The sequence below is a fragment of the Dysidea avara genome, chromosome 15 (assembly GCF_963678975.1).
Source record: "Dysidea avara chromosome 15, odDysAvar1.4, whole genome shotgun sequence".
NCBI lineage: Eukaryota > Metazoa > Porifera > Demospongiae > Dictyoceratida > Dysideidae > Dysidea > Dysidea avara.
In genome coordinates, this window is record NC_089286.1 from 12,750,731 (window position 1) to 12,772,342 (window position 21,612).

At 37.5% G+C, this 21,612-nt stretch overlaps 2 protein-coding genes across 2 annotated transcripts in view; one reads left to right on the plus strand and one right to left on the minus strand.

Moving 5' to 3' along the window:
* LOC136245421 (uncharacterized) overlaps positions 1 to 3,122 on the minus strand; it is a 42,740-nt gene extending 39,618 nt beyond the window's left edge. Inside the window, exons 1-7 of the mRNA XM_066036944.1 lie at positions 3,013 to 3,122; positions 2,790 to 2,960; positions 2,411 to 2,484; positions 2,281 to 2,358; positions 1,227 to 1,274; positions 1,119 to 1,166; positions 885 to 956 (exon numbers count right to left, since the gene is read on the minus strand). Coding sequence (XP_065893016.1) covers positions 885 to 956; positions 1,119 to 1,166; positions 1,227 to 1,274; positions 2,281 to 2,358; positions 2,411 to 2,484; positions 2,790 to 2,960; positions 3,013 to 3,058 — 537 coding nt within the window. The 5' untranslated portion in view covers positions 3,059 to 3,122. The remainder of the gene's footprint in view (positions 1 to 884; positions 957 to 1,118; positions 1,167 to 1,226; positions 1,275 to 2,280; positions 2,359 to 2,410; positions 2,485 to 2,789; positions 2,961 to 3,012) is intronic.
* Positions 3,123 to 16,126: 13,004 nt separating this feature from the next.
* Positions 16,127 to 17,140, plus strand: LOC136245309 (uncharacterized). The gene has a single exon (XM_066036792.1). It carries the CDS (start codon positions 16,127 to 16,129, stop codon positions 17,138 to 17,140), a length of 1,014 nt encoding a protein of 337 aa, XP_065892864.1.
* The last annotated feature ends 4,472 nt before the right edge of the window (positions 17,141 to 21,612 follow it).

A 21,612-nucleotide genomic window follows, 5' to 3' on the forward strand; every position in this document is an offset into this window, starting at 1 on the left:
AGTTAGAATTTAGAGCAGTAGTTAACAAAGAGCTATCCTATCATAAGATAACCGGTAAACTGAGAAAAGTTCATGTCTGGATGATTACTGTGAGTATATAATGTTATGCCCTATAGCCATGTGTACATTTTTTAAATTGTATTTTGTACTACTAAAATCGCTGTGCCTAGCTTTCATCCTTTCATACAACATAGATCTTTTGCCGACTGTTGCTGTTAAAACCGGTAAAGTGGATAAAGATACATGGGCACTGCATGCTGAAGCGCTAAATGTTTTGCTCCCATATAAGCGCGTACATCTTGAGAATAAAAAAAATTTTTTTAGCGTACGCTCAATTGTGATGATATGCTATATTTTCTCATGGGATAACTTTTTGTGAAGTCACCCTAGTATATCTCCCATATAAGGGTGATGTAACCAGATGCTTCATGAACATAACTACAGTGTATGCTTTCCTAATGTCAAACTAAAGAAAACACTAGCGTCCAGAGACACATTATTTTATGGCATTGTGTTCACTGTTGCACACTTTCAGAAACTAAAAATATAAACATTGTCTGATGGCATTTAAAAACACTAGATCCAACCCTTTATTACACAAAGAATCTATAGAAGAATGTGAATATACAGTGTAGTTGTCACGGAATGTGTGCGAGAGCAGGAGCTCATAAGTGCCGAAGGCGCTTATAAGCTCCTGGCGAGAGTGACCAGTTTTTTCTATCATTTTTGCTTTCCCAAACAGTCTGGTACAGCATGACACACTTTACATACTGCAGCGTGGGAAAGGCATTACTCTGGTTGAAAGAATTTCAACATTTTTGTATATTCTCGCTGCTGTAACTGACTACAATTACTCAACATGTCTATTTCTAGGCACATCTAACCTCTGGCTGTGGTAGAGGCATTGATCCAGGTGATGATGGAGGTGTATCTCCTACGTCAATCACAAAATCATCCTACAATGAAAATGTAAAGTCAATATTTATTGAATTTGAATCAAGACTACAAAAAAAGAAGAGTAGAGTGGCAATTGACATCCAATCACAGATATTACAGCAGGCTAAAATGCCACACTTGCAGTTGGTAACTACCCTTTATAGATATGCATGCTTTTATACCTGTTTAGCTTTCTTCTGCTTCTTTTCTTTTGTTTTCTTCATCTTTTTCTGCATGTAGCACATACACTTTACAGCATAAATACTTTGTATTCATTACGTAGGTTATACCTCTTTGTCTTTCTTCTTCTTTACCTGGTCCTTAGCACTGTCATTCTTCTGAAACAAAGTGTATCAAACAATTATAATGTGAATTTGTATTGTATACAGTTGAAACACACATATACATCTATCAGTTAGTGTAGTGGTTAAGACGATGTATCATAATCACTCTATTTCAAAAGCTAGCCACACAATACTATGTGAATTTGTATTGTGTACAGTTGAAACAGGGGAATATGAAAACCCAGACCAGACCAAATGTCAAATCTTCCAGTAAGCTATTTAACACAGTAATACACTACTCACCATGTAGCGATTCTGCCAAGAACGCTGAAGCAGGACTTGAGCTGTGGCAAACTTCTTTGCGAGATGAACACGATGCAATATCCACTGTTAAACAATCTAGCTATAGCCTAAACTCCTTTCTAATGTATTTTACTAACAAATCTATACGCTATTCCTGTTATACTTGCTGTACTCCACTATCTGACACGGGTACCTGCCCGAATTTATTAGAGTCGCACAGGGCCTTAAGCTAAAAATAGCAGTTTCATTTATTTTTAAGCTGGTGATGAATGGCTGGGGAATAAGAATTAAGGTTTGGCTATGTGCATTATTAAACTATTGATTTCGAAGGAGAATTACTTTTTAGCTTGCTAATTTCTATTAGGCCCTGTGCAACTCTAATAAATTCGGGAAGGTGGCTATGTCAGATAGTGGAGTACAGCAAGTATAACAGGAATATCGTAAAGTAGTTTAGGCTATAGCTAGATTGTTTAACAGTGGATATTGTGTTGTGTTCATCTCGCGAAGAAGTTTGCCACAGCTCGAGTCCTGCTTCAGCGTTCTTGGTAGAATCGCTACACGGTGAGTAGTGTTAAATAGCAGGAAGTTAGAAGTGCTGATCAAAGATATGGTGCTTATGAGATAATTTAACCTGAAAAACGTATTTAACATACAAAATCAGTAACAGATTTTTCAATAGGCAATTCTTAAATTTAAATGTTAGGCTCATACATGGCACAATACCACCAGAAAGCACAAGAGTATAACAATAACTTACCACCAACCTCCTCCTCCTCTTCTTTGGATGATATGCGTCACCTTCATTTACTTCCTCTTTATTTGCATTCTCATTAACCTGTGAAATAAAATGCAACCTGTGACAGTGAAGTACTGGCATCTTCATTCGCCTCGGTATCTTCATCACTATTGTTGTCATCATCGTTCATTTCCGCTTCCTTTTCCTCACACTGTTCTTCCGTCCCTTAGAAAAAAAAATTGTATTAATTACTGTATGTACTACCCATGCTTTAATTAGACAAAGCTGATTTGGCTGAAAATGTTCCAGTTAGACACTTTCCCACTCTTGTTTTTATACCCCTGCAGGTTAGCATAGTTATTTACATACCATGCAGCCGGAAATAATAGATCAGCTATCAATAAAAAAGATGTGCCTAGCACAATGAAAAACTTGACAGGTGTAGGTTTTTTTTTTTAATATGATCCCTGGCTAACTGATTGCAATTGTTTTCCTTTAATATACTACAGTACTACTGTAGCCTGTTTTACCTTCAAACACGATCTTTCCTGTCAATTTCCCACAGGGCCATTTCACTATACAGGTTTGCCCGTCTCGACACAGCAAACGACTTCGCGGTATCAAGGATACCGAACTGTCCGAGTCAAAAACCACTACCGCGTGGGTTGCCGCAGCATCATTTGCCCTATTCGATCCAGACTCTGTAACAAAAATGAACATGATAAAAATAGGCTAGTATAATAGACCATGTACCTTCCACAGTGCTTCGTCTGCCGCTCCTTCTTGGGGCCAAATCCATCTAGACAGTCGAGTAGACAGTAATGATACACGTGGCCAACAATGCAATTTCCACGTGATTAGTCACGTGATGATGTGTTATTTATAGAATGCAATACATTATTGTGAAAACAGTTGTACATTATAATTAAAAGTAGTTGAATAGTCTCTTGAAGTCCTAGTGTCTAGCTTCAGCTGTTTTCATTCTGTATCATCGAGTTGGTCACACTGAGAGGCCATACGGTTAGCGTCTGATGGGCGTCTGCCTGGGATCTGCAGTGTAGAGGATGAGAAAACAGACTGTAAATAAGTTGTTGATACTCGTATTATTACCGTGGTGCATCACAAGTATGGTCTATAATAATATTATAACAATCTATTAAACTGTACCTGCGTTCAATTCAGACACGCGTGCTGTGCCGGAATGAAGGACAGTGACTGAATGCGTGAAGGGCTGCATGAGTGGCGTGTCCTTGCTAAACGCGTAACAATCTTTTGCTAAACGCGTGTTGTGCTATAGCTGCACGCATACTGCGTATTGTAAACCACTAGTGTAGTTGCGTGTTTACTAAGCCAAGCCGCGTGTGCGTGCAGTGGATCACGCGTGCTGGGTTCACGCTAAACGCGTGCGTTGTGAAGTTGCACGCGAGCGGTACTGTAGCATACATCAGTAGGTGAATGCATAGCACCCTTAAAACTATTGTACTGTTCATAGCACTGAAGAAGCAAGCCTGTTTTATAGCAATTTAGGCTTAAAGCATGTTGTCTTGCAGGATACACATTGATTCAGTACTACCAGTTGATAGACATTAAACAATGCATTACACACTTTTAAATAAGTGCTAATGGTTTGTAATTATCAACAGTTGTGTTTATGGTTTGTAATTATCAACAGTTGTGTTTATCACAAGGTTAACAATGAATACATTAAAGCTCACAGAGTGCATATTTTAGCAGTAAGGCTGTTTTTGATGATACCTAATGATATCAGTATGGCATTACATGCCAAGCCAGTCAATAGGTCTCACTACATCAAGATTGACAGACCAGAGTTAGCTACAATGCATAGTGTTAGTGCTAAGTAGCAGTGGCTCAATTCCATAGTTCATATGGTTAGCACTTAGAGGGCTCAGTGGTTGATGCATATTGAAGCCGACTAAATGTTGCACTTAAAGGGAGATGAATGCAAGCAACATGAAACCATCACAGCTGTTCTAAATTATTCTCTGCAGATATGGATGATAAATGAGGCCACCCTACATCAAAGTCTGTAGATGGGTCTCTTCGTGGCAGAAAGCAATCTCAAAAAGGGAACTAACATGGAAAGGTGTTGAGATCTGTAGCAGTGATGTATGTATCACTGCTACTGATCTCAATCACACTACACTACACTATACTTACCGTATGTATCACACTACACTACACTTACTGTACGTATCACACTATACTACACTACACTTACTGTACGTATCACACTACACCACACTACACTACACTACACTAACTGTACGTATTACACTATACTACACTACACTTACTGTACGTATCACACTACACTACACTACACTTGCTGTACGTATCTCACTACACTACACTTACTGTGCGTATCACACTGCACTACACTGCACTTACTGTATGTATCACACTATACTACACTACACTTACTGTACGTATCACACTGTACTACACTACACTTACTGTACGTATCACATTACACTACACTTACTGTACATATCACATTACACTACACTTACTGTACATATCACACTACACTACACTTACTGTACGTATTACACTATACTACACTTACTGTACGTATCACACTACACTACACTACACTTACTGTACGTATTACACTATACTACACTACACTTACTGTACATATCACACTATACTACACTACACTTACTGTACGTATTACACTATACTACACTACACTTACTGTACGTATCACACTACATTACACTTACTGTACGTATCACATTACACTACACTTACTGTACATATCACATTACACTACACTTACTGTACATATCACACTACACTACACTTACTGTACATATCACACTATACTACACTTACTGTACGTATCACACTACACTACACTACACTTACTGTACGTATTACACTATACTACACTACACTTACTGTACATATCACACTATACTACACTACACTTACTGTACGTATTACACTATACTACACTACACTTACTGTACGTATTACACTATACTACACTACACTTACTGTACATATCACACTATACTACACTACACTTACTGTACGTATTACACTATACTACACTTACTGTACGTATCACACTACACTACACTACACTTACTGTACGTATTACACTATACTACACTACACTTACTGTACATATCACACTATACTACACTACACTTACTGTACGTATTACACTACACTACACTACACTTACTGTACGTATTACACTATACTACACTACACTTACTGTACGTATTACACTATACTACACTACACTTACTGTACGTATCACACTACACTACACTACACTTACTTACTTACGTATTACACTATACTACACTACACTTACTGTACATATCACACTACACTACACTTACTGTACGTATTACACTATACTACACTTACTGTACGTATCACACTACACTACACTACACTTACTGTACGTATTACACTATACTACACTACACTTACTGTACATATCACACTATACTACACTACACTTACTGTACGTATTACACTATACTACACTACACTTACTGTACGTATCACACTACACTACACTTACTGTACGTATCACATTACACTACACTTACTGTACATATCACATTACACTACACTTACTGTACATATCACACTACACTACACTTACTGTACGTATTACACTATACTACACTTACTGTACGTATCACACTACACTACACTACACTTACTGTACGTATTACACTATACTACACTACACTTACTGTACATATCACACTATACTACACTACACTTACTGTACGTATTACACTATACTACACTACACTTACTGTACGTATCACACTACACTACACTACACTTACTTACTTACGTATTACACTATACTACACTACACTTACTGTACGTATCACACTACACTACACTATACCTACTGTACAGATAACACTATGCTACATATACTGTACATATTACACTACACTACGCTTAATGTTTGCATCACAAACGCACACACATACACAACACACACACTTTAAAATGTACAGTGTACTATTTTAATTTTTTTTTTCCTTTACTTAGTGCTTATTGCAGATAAGATTCGTCACTTAGGGTTGCTTGTTACAAGGATGTTGTTGCTTTTATAAGTATTCCATAATATACGTAGCAATGACATGTTGGTAGCAACCAAGCCTTTTTGTATCTATCAATTCTCCAGTACATGATGATTAAGTGTGCTATTGACACCGAGACTGTGTGCTATTGTACATAGTGAGTCTGTACACTTGCTCGTTTAACTCTTGCACACTAAAGGACTTTGAAATAGTGTTTCTTCAATAGAGGTATACTGATCGAGATGATGCAGTGATCAGCCTGTGTCTGTCATGGTCATTATTAATAATGTGACATAATTATGTAGTGATGCATATATAACACATTTGTACTTATATTAAGTGATTTAAAACACAGTGCAAGTTGCATTTTTGATTATTATAATGTACGTTAATAGTGATCTGTTATAATATTTATCAAATAAAGCTGTATGGCTTCACATAAGAAACATTGAACAAGTATTACGTAAGCAGAAATAAATGCTGTTTGGCACACTCAATTGCAAGTTACCGAAGCAACTTCTGTACTGCAATTGTATATACATATATATATATATATATGTAGCAAAAGAATTATCTAGTTGCCTCATATGGCTTCTAAAAGTATCCAAATAAGGTGGACAGGTGACTAAGATTTGCACCATTCATAACCAAACAGAACATCACATTTGCAGAACTTGGAAAAGCCAATGGTTATGTTTTGCGACCAGACGCACACAGTAATATGTAGCCAGGTAGTTGGTGGGTGTACGGTATATACATATCTGATGTGTTGTGGGAGTGTTCTCTTGAAAGGTCACTTTATGTACTGGAAGAAAACACAATCTACAATTTTTACGGAAATCAATATCTCAAAATGGAATTTCTTCTTGGCCACAATTCTTCATGCATACGTAGACACACTATATCTCTACCCATTACTTAAGTTTCAGACCTCAGAACTGATGTCAAGTTGGAAATAATAGCTGTAAAATCTGCTCCCTATTTCAAGTCCATATTTTGACCACAAGACACACCCACATGTACTGTTACACATTTTAAAGCTTCTTTGTGACAGTTGTGACATCTCACACCATTTATACATGAAAATCATACTCAAATATAATTTTTTTAAATTTGATGTAAAACCTATCTTCACGAGGACACACCCACTAGGCTCAAAATTTTCAAACAAGGTGTTATTCAAGGTACATTATGATAAAATCAAGAAATGAACTTTTTACATCACAAACTGCCTGATATATGGAGCTTTTAGTGATAAAACCTGAATTACATCATGAAACCTACATTATCTACAGAAGTCATACCCTATCTTGTAAGAGTGCAGTTTTGCAGGATTTTATCACTAAAAGCTCTGTATATCAGGCAGTTGGTGATGTACAAGGTTCATTTCTCAATTTTATCATAATGTACCTTGAATAACACCTTATATGAAAATTTTGAGTCTAGTGGGTGTGTCCTCGTGAAAATAGGTTTTAAATCAAATTTTAACATAATTTACATGGTTTTCATGTTTAAATGGTGTGAGATGTCACAACTGTCACAAAGACACTTTAAAATGTGTAACAGAACACGTGGGTGTGTCTTGTGGTCAAAATATGGACTTGAAATAGGGAGCAGATTTTACAGCTATTATTTCCAACTTGACATCAGCTCTGAGGTCTGAAACTTAAGTAATGGGTAGAGGTATAGTGTGTCTACGTATGCATGAAGAATTGTGGTCAAGGAGAAATTCCATTTTCAGATATCGATTTCCGTAAAAATTGTGTTTTTCCATTCTATCAAGTGACCTTTCAACAGAAAACTCCCACAACACATCAATTATACATACCATACACCTGTTTGGTTATGAATAGTGCAGAACTTAGCCACCTGTCCACCTTATTTGGATACTTTTTGAAGCCATATGAGGCAACTAGATAATTATTTTGCTACATATATATATATATATACAATTGCAGTACAGAAGTTGCTTGGGTAACTTGCAATTGAGTGTGCCAAACGGCTGCTTATGTAATACTTGTTCAATGTTTCTTACGTGAAGCCATACAGCTTCATATCATAAATATTATAACAGATCACTATTAACATACATTATAATAATCAAAAATGCAACTTGCACTGTTTTTTTTAATCACTTAATATAAGTACGAATGTGTTATATATGCATCAGGAGTTAAACAAGCAAGTGTACAGACTCACTATGTACAATAGCACACAGTCTCGGTGTCAATAGCACACTTAAATCATCATGTACTGGAGAATTGGTAGATACAAAAAGGCTTGGTTGCTACCAACATGTCATTGCTACGTATATTATAGAATACTTATAAAAGCAACAACATCCTTGTAACAAGCAACCCTAAGTGACGAACCTTATCTGCAATAAGCACTAAGTAAAGGAAAAAAAACATAATTAAAATAGTACACTGTATATTTTAAAGTGTGTGTGTGTTGTGGATGTGTGTGCATGTGTGATGCAAGCAGTAAGCGTAGTGTAGTGTAGTGTAATGTGTACAGTAAGTGTAGTGTAGTGTGATACGTACAGTAAGTGTAATGTAGTGTGATAGGTACAGTAAGTGTAGTGTAGTGTGATACGTACAGTAAGTGTAGTGTAGTGTAGTGTGATACGTACAGTAAGTGTAGTGTAGTGTAGTGTGATAGGTACAGTAAGTGTAATGTAGTGTGATACGTACAGTAAGTGTAGTGTGAGACGTACAGTAAGTGTAGTGTAGTGTGATATGTACAGTAAGTGTAATGTAGTGTAGTGTGATAGGTACAGTAAGTGTAGTGTAGTGTGATATGTACAGTAAGTGTAATGTAGTGTAGTGTGATATGTACAGTAAGTGTGGTGTAGTGTAGTGTGATATATATCCAGTAAGTGTAGTGTAATGTAGTGTGATACGTACAGTAAGTGTAGTGTGATATGTACAGTATATGTAGTGTAGTGTAGTGTGAAACGTACAGTGAGTGTAGTGTAGTGTAGTGTGATACGTACAGTAAGTGTAGTGTAGTGTAGTGTGATACGTACAGTAGTGTAGTGTAGTGTGATATGTACAGTAAGTGTAATGTAGTGTAGTGTGATAGGTACAGTAAGTGTAGTGTAGTGTAGTGTGATACGTACAGTAAGTGTAGTGTAGTGTAGTGTGATAAGTACAGTAAGTGTACTGTGATATGTACAGTAAGTGTAGTGTGATACGTACAGTAAGTGTAGTGTAGTGTAGTGTGATAAGTACAGTAAGTGTACTGTAGTGTAGTGTGATATGTACAGTAAGTGTAGTGTGATACGTACAGTAAGTGTAGTGTAGTGTGATATGTACAGTAAGTGTAGTGTGATACGTACAGTAAGTGTAGTGTAGTGTAGTGTGATAGGTACAGTAAGTGTAATGTAGTGTGATACGTACAGTAAGTGTAGTGTAGTGTGATAAGTACAGTAAGTGTAATGTAGTGTAGTGTGATAGGTACAGTAAGTGTAGTGTAGTGTGATACGTACAGTAAGTGTAGTGTAGTGTAGTGTAGTGTGATACGTACAGTAAGTGTAGTGTAGTGTAGTGTGATAGGTACAGTAAGTGTAATGTAGTGTGATACGTACAGTAAGTGTAGTGTAGTGTGATACGTACAGTAAGTGTAGTGTAGTGTGATATGTACAGTAAGTGTAATGTAGTGTAGTGTGATAGGTACAGTAAGTGTAGTGTAGTGTGATATGTACAGTAAGTGTAATGTAGTGTAGTGTGATATGTACAGTAAGTGTGGTGTAGTGTGATATATATCCAGTAAGTGTAGTGTAATGTAGTGTGATACGTACAGTAAGTGTAGTGTGATACGTACAGTAAGTGTAGTGTAGTGTAGTGTGATATGTACAGTAAGTGTAGTGTAGTGTAGTGTGATACGTACAGTAAGTGTAGTGTAGTGTAGTGTGATACGTACAGTAAGTGTAGTGTAGTGTAGTGTGATACGTACAGTAAGTGTGGTGTAGTATAGTGTGATATGTACAGTAAGTGTAGTGTAGTGTAGTGTGATAGGTACAGTAAGTGTAGTGTAGTGTGATAGGTACAGTAAGCATAGTGTAGTGTGATACGTACAGTAAGTGTAGTGTAGTGTAGTGTAGTGTGATATATACAGTAAGTGTAGTGTAGTGTAGTGTGATATATACAGTAAGTGTATATAGTGTGATTAGTAAACTTGACAAGGATAAAGGACAATTATAATGCATTATACACTACCACAGCTATTGTAGGAAGCCTTAAGGTGATACCAAAGTGCCCATCAACATCCTAACTTAAAAGAACAGTTGTTACAATCACACATTTAAACATACTTTGAGGTTATTTTATAATATGGCTTACCAAGTGGTGGATAACAAAGTGCAAATTATATGGTAAATAGAAAAACAATGTGTAATCAGTTTAAGAACAATGTATTGCTACTGGGGTCTTAACAAGGTCATGTGTCTCAAACCTACTATATAGACATGGTCACTATAATGAGGTGGCTTTATTAATGAGGTCAAGAAATACACTGCTGCATTTTGTTTGACATGGTCTACAGAGTAAGTACCCAGCACCCAAACAAATAACTGATAATTATTATATACAGCAGAAAAAATGGTGAACTTTTTGGAAGATGATCCATGATGGATATCACAATCTGATTTTGTTTTGACCACAGTAATTATTTGTAGGTGGGTCTCACCAAAACTAGAGGTGCACCGATATCAATATCGGTGAAAAGTTATCTTTTTAGCAGATATGAGCAGATATTACACATAAGTACTAAAATTGTCCAAAATACATTACAGTTGACTTGGTAGGACCATAGATATACTATACACATAGGGATTGGAAACAGAACTCGCGCACTATAACATCCGTGTTTCGGTTTGCATCATAGTGCGGTTGCTAAGGACGATGATGGCGAGCAGGTGTGTCCGTAGTTTATCTGTTTGTCGCTAACTTCACTTCAGGATGAAGCAGTTAAGTCTCCCAGGACAATAACAAAAGTTTGAAGAGTTTGCAAGAGCCGTATTTCGGCGAATTTTCGGTAGTGACACATTGGACGCTGGTGCATGATTTATCCAGTTTGTTTAGTGACTGATTTCAACGACCCGTGACCTTGTACTGAGTCGTATATTTGAAAGAACGGACTTTAGATGTATTCCATACCATACCATACTGTCCTGCAAGTGTGTCTGCAACTAGCTAATAGAACACTTGGTCCACCAGGCCGGGCCACATTCTTTAATTCCCAGTCCAGGTCATTCTATATCATAGATTTGCAGGAGGCCTGTTTGGAAGCTTCAGTACTTACATGACATTGTACTACAAAGTGGATAAACATGATTGATTGGTCCCAGTATGACTTCAGTTAATTACACAAGCCAGTCACCATTGCTACAGAGTTGGCTAAAGGTAGCCGCACCAGTACAGCCAGACTGTGTTAAGTCGACAATCCGTCACACTAACTAACAAAGAAACCATACACTTTGAATATTTTAACTGTACAGTGTAATATGTGTACGTTGATTATGAATTACGTGTGCAATGTAGCTAGCTATAAGTGTTTGTCACTTCTTTTGAAAGTACACGTACTGTTTAAACATATAAATTGGTAGTGCATCTTGAGCTCTTGCTTGTTGGTCATCAGTACACTGTCATTTGGTATTCTTTGATGGATGTCTAATCATGTGGCTTGGATGATTTCTTCAAAATTTTGTGTCTTATTAGAAGATTCTGTCTTTCATCCCCGTGCCATACAGCTTTGGTTTCAGAGCAATCCAACACACACTTTACACCCCCCAAGTGTGGTAGTAGTTGATGGTATGGTAAATTGATATCTAGCATTGGTCATGGGCCTACTAAAAGTCCACAAGTGTAAAGTGGTAAGCAGTAATTTTATACAATATGACAATTGATACAATAACTCCAAGTTGCCTATTACACTACACACTTGATATAGATTTCAAAACAAAGCTACCTAAGCTGCTTCCCAACACAGAGAATCTGTGAAAAGTCTACAAAAATGAGACGGTGTGGCCATAACATAATTCGCTTACCTCTTGATATACTGGTGGCTTGTTTATTACAAACAACAGCCTCTTGTGGTTGCACACGCATTCCTGTTATTGTGTACAAGGCTAGGTTAACCAATTCGTCAAGTTAAAAGTCGACAAATTGCTAATAGTTGGCAAATAAAGCCATTGAGAAATAATATCGCGCTCGTAACTACGGACAGTATCTATGGCGACTAACTAGCGCAAGCGAAACATGGATGATTTTTTGACCTTTTAAGCTTTTTGCCACATTTTTTAAAACATTTATTGTAGTGTCCATACTGAAAACCTTTTATTTTCAGATATCGGTATCAATATTGGAATCGGTAATTTTTGTAGCCAATATATGAAAATATCGGAATCGGTAATTTTTATCGGTATATTGGAAAATTTCCATATCGATGCACCTCTATCTCTAACCAAAACTGTGGGTCTCAAGAAAAAAGTTGCATATTTAACATGGAGGAGGACAATAACTAGGCTGTGCAAGGAAATCATTCTTCTTATAAAGTTTGGTCCAATGCTTTGGTCTTTTAATAGATTGCTTGAACCGGCACAACTTAAGTAGTACCCTAATCAAATAGAGACCTGGTAGTGTCCACAACTACATATCTGTGTTATGCACAATGAACTACTTACCTTTTAATTTAGCTGTTGCCTGAATACACAGACTCGCGAACATTTATCAAAGAAATCTGGAGATAACTTTTTACAAAGTGATTGTTGGTTCTGTAATAATGAATAATGGTTATAATTTACATCACTCTGACACATCTACATCAAAAGAATCAGTACAGAGCATGCAGTAATTAATGCACACCATATCAAATGCGAGTCCACTATATGTAATAAGACCCACAGCATAATATAGTAATTTAATACTCCCTCATCTTTTCCAAAGAACATGAAGAGATCTATACAAGATTCACAACATGTGTTCACTTCACTCTTACACTTAATATTCGGAAGTCTACATACTGTAGTTATACTGGACTCATGGACTAGGCTTGAAATAGATTAGTAACAATAAACCAGGCATTATTTATCTGGCTCTTGTAATGATGGAAGCGTCATTATCAAGTTAAAAACTGCTATATAAATCACGAAGGTCATGCGTGTACTAATCAATCAGAATATTTAAGTGTGTGCATACTAGGTGATTCAGCTTTAGCAGTGTGAGGTGGTGGTAGCTACTAATTTTATTCCCAACAACTGCAGCAATACACAGTAATGAAGACGATTGCAGCTAGCCACCTACATACTATTCCAGCACACTACAGGCAGGGGGTGTGGCACGAAACTAAATAAACATCAATAGCTACCTGCATTACTGAAGCCTGAAAATCCAGTACTGGAGTAATGCCAAGGAGTTACTACTCCACAATAACAGCCTATGTCACTACTGGTATACATGAGGGCATATGAGTTCAAATAAATTTTACCGTTTTCGTGATTTATAAAGAAAAGCAGTATTGACAGTGTTACAGTAGCTACATAAGATGTCTCCATTAGAGACAGACAATGCTTGATAATGCGCATATCAATGTAATGCCCGACTACCACAGATACAGGCTGAGGGTGGGGATGGTGGGGGAATCGATTGCCAAATTTCCCCAACATGGTGGGGGTTTGTCTTCACTAAGACATTTACTGCAGCAAAAGCATGTGTCTTAGAAAATAGTTTCTCAGACGCTAGCTAGCTACTAGAATCCACTAGAACTCACAACCCGAATCTCTCAACCAACGTCGAGACTTAGTTGTCGAGACTTAGTTGGGGTTTGTATTACCAATACTTCTCCAGTAGATGGAGAATACTAATTTTCTGTGATGCAACCCATCTTCCCCCACCTCAACCCGCATCCCTGGTAGCGGGGATTACATTGATAGGAGAATAATTGTCTTTTTCAAACACCATGAGTCCAGCAAGGGGTCCGACACTTCGGAAAGAACGTACGAGATTTTCAGATTTCTACCATGATTTGATTTCCATCCATGTAAGCTTTAGTTTACGGGAAAACATCTCCAATTTACAGAGAAACACGGAAGTTAGAAGCTTGATTTCTGATTTTTGCTGCAGGAGCGTACGAGATTTCACAAAGTGTCGGACCTTTCAGAGTCCGGCCTGTGGAATAAAGTAGGCCCAACCAGATACCACTAGGCAGCATAACGACTACATCAGTTCCAACTACAACTTAACTTCCTACACTGAGAACAGCCTATTGTTGACTAGGCCACTTCAACTTAATTTCATGTTTCTCAGGCCTAACCGACCCATTTAATTTCTTGGAACAATGTTTATGTTAACTTTTAAGATGACGTGTTTGGTCACGTGAGTGGAAGGAAATGGCATCAATGTATTGCTGGCCTTCCGTATCAGCAAAGCGCAGAGCAAATTTGGAAGAAAAGATTTAGCTATTTTTACTTTTTGTTGTACAATAACTTGCTATTAATTTTACTTTTTGGGTGTTTATATAATACTGCATTAAAAGTATGTATTATTCTTTTGCATGGTTACATATACTGTGAGTGGCATATTTAGCTTTAGTCAAAGTTTAGAAAAAATTTTTATTTTAAATTTTACCTACTGACCCTATGTTTGCCTATCTGTCACCCGAGAAACATTAATTGTGACTGTCTCTGGGAAAACCGGTCTTATTTCCCATTTAAAAGTATCGAGAAACGTCGGTTTTAAATATTCAGTGTGCTGTAGCTGGCCAATGGTGGTAGCTACGCATACCAAATTTTCATACGTTTTGCAACAATTTCTTACCTTCCTGATCACCACTAAAGAAGTAGTCAACAGCTAAGTTTCCCGTCATTTTAGATAGTTTTTAAACTGAGGTTGTCTGTATCAGGCGAGCTCCAGAAGGTTGAGAGGCGGGTGCCCTGGAAGGTGGGCAAGATGGTGTTCAAAAATTGAAAAGAAACGTGCTGGGATGAATTAGGCCAAGTTATAGGCCATTCAGGTTTCAGAACTGGCTAAAATGAAAGAAAATTTACAGCACAGGTCATTGTCCAACACCACGGAGCTGTACAGCCATCTCCTGGTTGGCCAGGGTTCCATCAAGACCCAAGACCACTCATACGGCTCACCACTGTGCTCTAAAAAAACAGCCAGCAAAAGCAGACCACCTTACTCTGGTCGACTGTGGCGGTGAAACGATAGTGCATTCATTAAGCTTTGTGTTTGTGTGAAAAAATCAAACTTCCTGTCTTGGACGATAAGAACGGTTTTCGTAGATAGGGTCACAATTCAAGTTGATGTGGCCCTAGCGTGCACAGACCAGCAGCTTTTTTTCTTACCCTTATACTTCATGACAAACTCTTCCACATCATACGTAATTATATAGTATCTATGGTCCCAACTATTGGAAGCGTGGCTCTAGGAATTTTCATTCAGACAAAACAAATGCGTTTCTGCTTAGAAGGGCAATTTACCATGTTGCGCTAAGACTTGCACTCAATGCCTATAGTGGACAAAAAATCTATAAAACTTACCAGTTTTGTAGTCTTCTTTTGAAATCCATCCATAACATACAGGTACAACCATAACAATCTTGTTCTTCATCATAATATGCGCCCAACAATATAATCTCGAATATAATTTTACTCAGCGCGCTTGGTGGCTACTGCGGTTTTCCAGGTTCTTGCAATTCAAAGCGTCATGCGCTAACTTTGTGCGCTCACACATGCGCGGATTTTTAAATTTACGCGGTACCCCCGGTAAACCATGACATCATTAATAAGGCAAAGGTATAGCTGTGAACCGTCTCGCGCTAGTGCTTACAGTGACGATATTAGATGGCGGATTGTGTGGCAAAAGGAAGTTATGAAATTGTCTGATAAAGAAGTGGCCAGTAATTTATGCATTGATCCTACCACTGTGCACAGAATTTACATGCTCTTTAGAACAAAAGGAGATGTGAACAAGAAACCATATCCAGCTGAGAATGCATTTAGGAAGCTGACTGAACCGGTGCAGTTTTTTCTAGCTCAATTACTGTTGACAAAGCCAGGAATATATCTTAGAGAGATCCAACTGGAGTTGGAAATCCAGCTAGGTGTAGTTGTGAGCTTAAGTTGCCTTTGTAAATACTTGCACAAGGCTGGCTTCACCCACCAACAGATGTCCAAATATGCAATTCAAAGAGATGAGGATTTAAGAAAGCAGTATGCTGATGATGTGTCCCTCTACACTCCTGAAATGATGATATTTTTAGATGAAACAGGAACTGATAGAAGAGATGCTCTAAGGAGAAAAGGATACAGTATAAGAGGGAAACCAGCAAGGAATCAGCAGCTTTTAATCAGAGGTGAACATGTTTCAGTCATTTCATTCCTTTCCATTGAAGGAATTTTAGGCTGCAGTATAGTGCGGGGTGGTGTGAATGGTGAAGTATTTTATGATATAATTCTAAAACATTTGGTAAATATATTGATACCTTTTGATGGAGTAAACAAAAACAGTATAGTCATCATGGATAACTGTTCTATTCACCACACAAAAGAAGTAGTTGATGTAATTGAAGACACTGGTGCTATCTTGCACTTTCTGCCCCCTTACTCACCAGACTACAATCCCATTGAAAATGCATTTTCTAAGGTTAAAACTGCAATGAAAAGTATGGAATTAGAGATGCAAGTTTTGGAAGATATTGATACAATAATCTATGCAGCATTCTCATCAGTATCTTCAAACGATTGTAAAGAATGGATTAAAGCATCTGGTATTTACAACATGTAAACACACACACAATAACAATGTTGTAAACACAAATAACAGTTTATATAATCACATGTGATAACAACACTTGTCATCACTACTCTCACTTAATTAAGTTTACGCAAAGTCCTAAAAATTTCACTTTTTTGCTCTTTGAGCTCTTCTTCTGTCAAAACATCATCATCAAACAACCTTTTCAGCACACTCAATTGACTAAGGCATTTGCCTCTAATCTCTGCAGCTTTTCCAGGTGAAGGTTGACTTTCACTTGTACTTGCAATAACAGTTTGTTGAAAAGAAGGAGACTGTGTAGTACTGACTTGTGATGGGTTGAAGGCTGCCTTAACCAAAGCACTTGGTGTAGAGATAATGGTTTGCTCCACATCATTCATTCGCTTTCGCTTCTTTTGGGCTGGTGCAACACCAGTAATCAGAGGAATTCGTGGTGGATCTTGTTTACTTACATGAATACCATTTTGAATCATTTGTGCCCACAAGCAATATTGTGGTTCAGTGTAGTCCTCATCAGAATGAATTTCCTTCAGTTCATCTACAAGCCTATCAATTTCTGCTTCCCTATCAGCTTGCTTTGTACTTGTGTCTTTTTTCTGATTACTTCCATCTTCATATCCATCACACCACAAAAGAATATCCCTCTTTTTGCTGATTCAAATGACAAATACATTTTATCCAAATCATCCTGACTACAGACCCACATCTTCATGGACTGCCGACCTTCGAAGTACCCAACATTAAACGTAGTTGTTGCTGGAACTTGTGTCCCAAACTGATCCATTAGTTTCACTTTCAAGTCCATTACACACGAGAATTGGCTATTAAAGTGGTGTAGCTCTCTAATTAAAGCTTCCCTCTTTCGGTTAGGTGGAATTATCTTCACCTTGTAGAAGTAGCTGGTCTGTAAAACCAATTATATGCATGTAATATCCACTTATCATTTAGCTACATATAAAGTTTAATTGAATACTTAGGAATATTGGAGCAGAATAGGAAAATACAATACATTCTTTAGTTATATGATCAAAATTATTATTGCTTTAAAGTCTAACTCCTGGCTCCCTTTGTAAAAGCTAGGTTCATTTGTAACAGCTATTAATTATTAGCAATGAAATCATTATTGCTTTAATACGGGTTCATCAAAATGATTAATGTGCACATCATACCTAAAACTGCGTGCTTGAGGAGGTTACAAGAAAGTACACTGATCATGTTTATTGGTATATTACTAGATATCGTTGCATGTTTTTCTAACGACTGTATACAGCCTAAGGTGATCACATGCATGATGTTTCAAAATACATAGAATTGAGTACAAAACTGTATAAGAAATGACTGAGACTTTAAATAGGATGTAGATATGTAGTAGGGATTCTAATTAGAAAACACATTATGTAATCATATGATCACGTGTGTAGTAACTGTTGCTGTTGTGCATGTAATGTGTCATCATTATTCTGTTAATCATGCTGAGTCATTCTTCCCGAACAAGTTATATATAATCCTAATACTAAAGTAATTACATCCCAGACCAAAACAATCTAGATGAAAACACTTGACCACGAAGCACCTGACTTATTGACAATGCTAGATTGAACTATATCAACAGTGGAGCACTGATTTAGGTTGGGATAATTCTATGAGACAGGAACACTAAAGATTACGGACCATGCACTATGATGAAGGGGAATAATAATGAAATGAATTCAGCCATGTACTGCGTGCAACCAGCCCCTAGTGGTCTATGAGTGACACTAGACATGATTGTACTCCATCAACAAGATACAGTGCCAGTTACTTACATCTGGCTTTACATATGAAGAAGTTTGCTACATGGGTTGGACATTATTTTGCTCAATCATGGAACACTGTAATTTTCACAAACTAACCTGCAGAACTAGTTCAGTGTTTTTGTTTTGTTGTAACACTAAAAGTTAATGGCTATGAAGACATCAAAATAGCTCAGAACGTTCTTTTCCAAATATCCGCCATTCAATTCGCCATAGAAAAGTAAGAGATTTTCAACCTTAAAATGACGACCTTAAATTTCCTTCTACTATCGCAGAGTTGCTTTACACATATCAAATTCGGAAAGTTACTAAACAGACTTGAGGCAGGCGGTACACAATAATTAATCAATCGAAATGTATTGGACATGCCTGTTCCAGCTGGCATTTTTGCCATGAACAAAAGTATAGCAAATGTCCGCAAACTTTTTCATAGGAATATAGCTAATAGGGTTACGCCAGCTCAGTACGACAACCAACCTGAAAAAAGTACTTAAAGAATCATTTCGTGTTCCTTCAACATTGGCCACAACAAAAGAAGGATGTAATAGTTTACTAAAACACTATAGTCTTCCCCATAATGCATAATAAATGACTGCACATGATACTCAACACAGAAGTTTACTAACCAATACGGCGGGCATAGTGGTGATGGGTTGTTGATATCTCGAGCTAGTCGTCAAAGGAGTTACTACTACTCCTCTTATATTCAAGGCTCCTTGGCTTGCTTGGCTAGAGGCCCCACCTGGATGATTAATTCGCAAGGAAGTTCCCGGCACACCCGCCATCTTACTGCGGTTTTCAGTAATAACCAAATGAACTTTTGCGCATGTGCGTGTGTTGCGCACTTTGTTAGCGCATCACGTTTTGAATTGCAAGAACCTGGAAAACCGCAGTACCCTAGTCACGCGTGCTTTTTTACGCATGCGCATTAATATATGCTAAAATATCACTTATAAGGATCGATTTAACAATAAAAATATATCGATGTAGTTTCAACACGATAATTAGAATCATATCACTTTCGAATCGTGTCATTCAAAGCATGTTCATATTTATCTCTAATAGTACACACGACTACTCTATTAGAGTTGGACAGATTCGCAAAATGTATGCAAGAGTTGGTAATGAGTTTACAGGAAAAAACAAATGGGAACAAACTAGAGAAATCAGTTTATGAAAGATCCTATAGTACATGCTGGATTGAAAGCTGACGCTATTATGTTTTATGCTGACTTGGTGATGTTGGCGAAATCTAAAGACTTGGTAAATCTTTTCTGGACATGGGGAAGCACTATTTAGAATTGAAAGTGTCCTGACGTTGCCCTTAACAGTAAACATAAACAGAAGAAAGGTTGTACAGTGCAAGTTCGGAAATTTTAAAAGCCAAAATTAATCACCGTATGCATTTATCTTACCAACCAATCTGCAAAAGAAGAATGAAAATGATCAGAGTTTATTACTGAACTGTTTGTCAAATGGATGCAGTTCAATGGCAAGCAAGTTAGCAAATTATGCTAAAGATCAGCTCCCAGGAGGAAAGTACTGGGAATCCAATCCAGACTTGGAGAAGATACTAAGCCAGCTAGAGCCTAACAATGATTTATGTGAGTCGATTCTTTGGTGAATGACTACCTGGTAACAGCTGTGCCAAACATGGATCAGCTTACCAGGCCATGCTAAAGATCAGCTCCCAGGAGGAAAGTACTGGGAACCCAATTCAGACTTGATTAAGCCAGCTAGAGCCTAACAATGATTTATGTGAGTCGATTCTTGGGTGAATGACTACCTGGTAACAGCTCTGCCAAACATGGATCAGCTTACCAGGTCATGGACTTCTTGTAGTAGTAGATGATAGCTTAGCTACTTTAATAGTCTACTAACAATAGATAAATGACACCTTTCAGTTCAAGCAAATCTGTTCCAATCTTCTGTGCAGTTTAGATGGAATCAACGCTCACTCCTATGAGGAGAAGTCTGACAACATTCTTTACAATTCTGTACCATGCTCATATACCATGCTCATAATCTGCTGTGACACTCCTTGCCACCAGACCGTTGTGGATGCACACAACTGGCATTGGTGATTCCCTAGTGGCCTTGATGAATACGATCAAGGATTTTCTGCTGCAAACCTGCAGGGATTACAATTCTATTATTATGCAACAGCAATTGATCGTAAAATAACAACTTGCTACGTACATTCCAATAAACTTTTAGTGTACCTTTAATGGTGTGTTTGGCTGGCCAGCTATCTTGACAAAATTTCATCACTTGGGATAACACCAGATCTTCCATCTGTGCTAAATGAAACTTCTCCATTTGTCTGAACTAGCTGGACGTGAGTTATAAACTGTGACAACAAATCCTTCTAGATTTTGTAACTCACCAAAGGGGCTCTTGAGAGGGTGTAGCCAGACTTTTATCTGGGTAGGTTCTTTTAGAAGAAAAGTGGACCTTTTTATATGGCATGATGCAGATTATATGGTGGTGCATGCTGAAACTAGGGGGATCCTGGAGCATGCCTCCCAGAAAATTTTTGAAAATAGATACTGAAAGGTTGAATTTAGTGGCATTTCAGTCAATAAAAATAACCATAATAAAAATAACCATTTTATAGGTAAGCTCAAGACCAGCTATATGGATGACATCTGGGAAAATGTCTCTACTGCTACTGTAAATATACGGTCG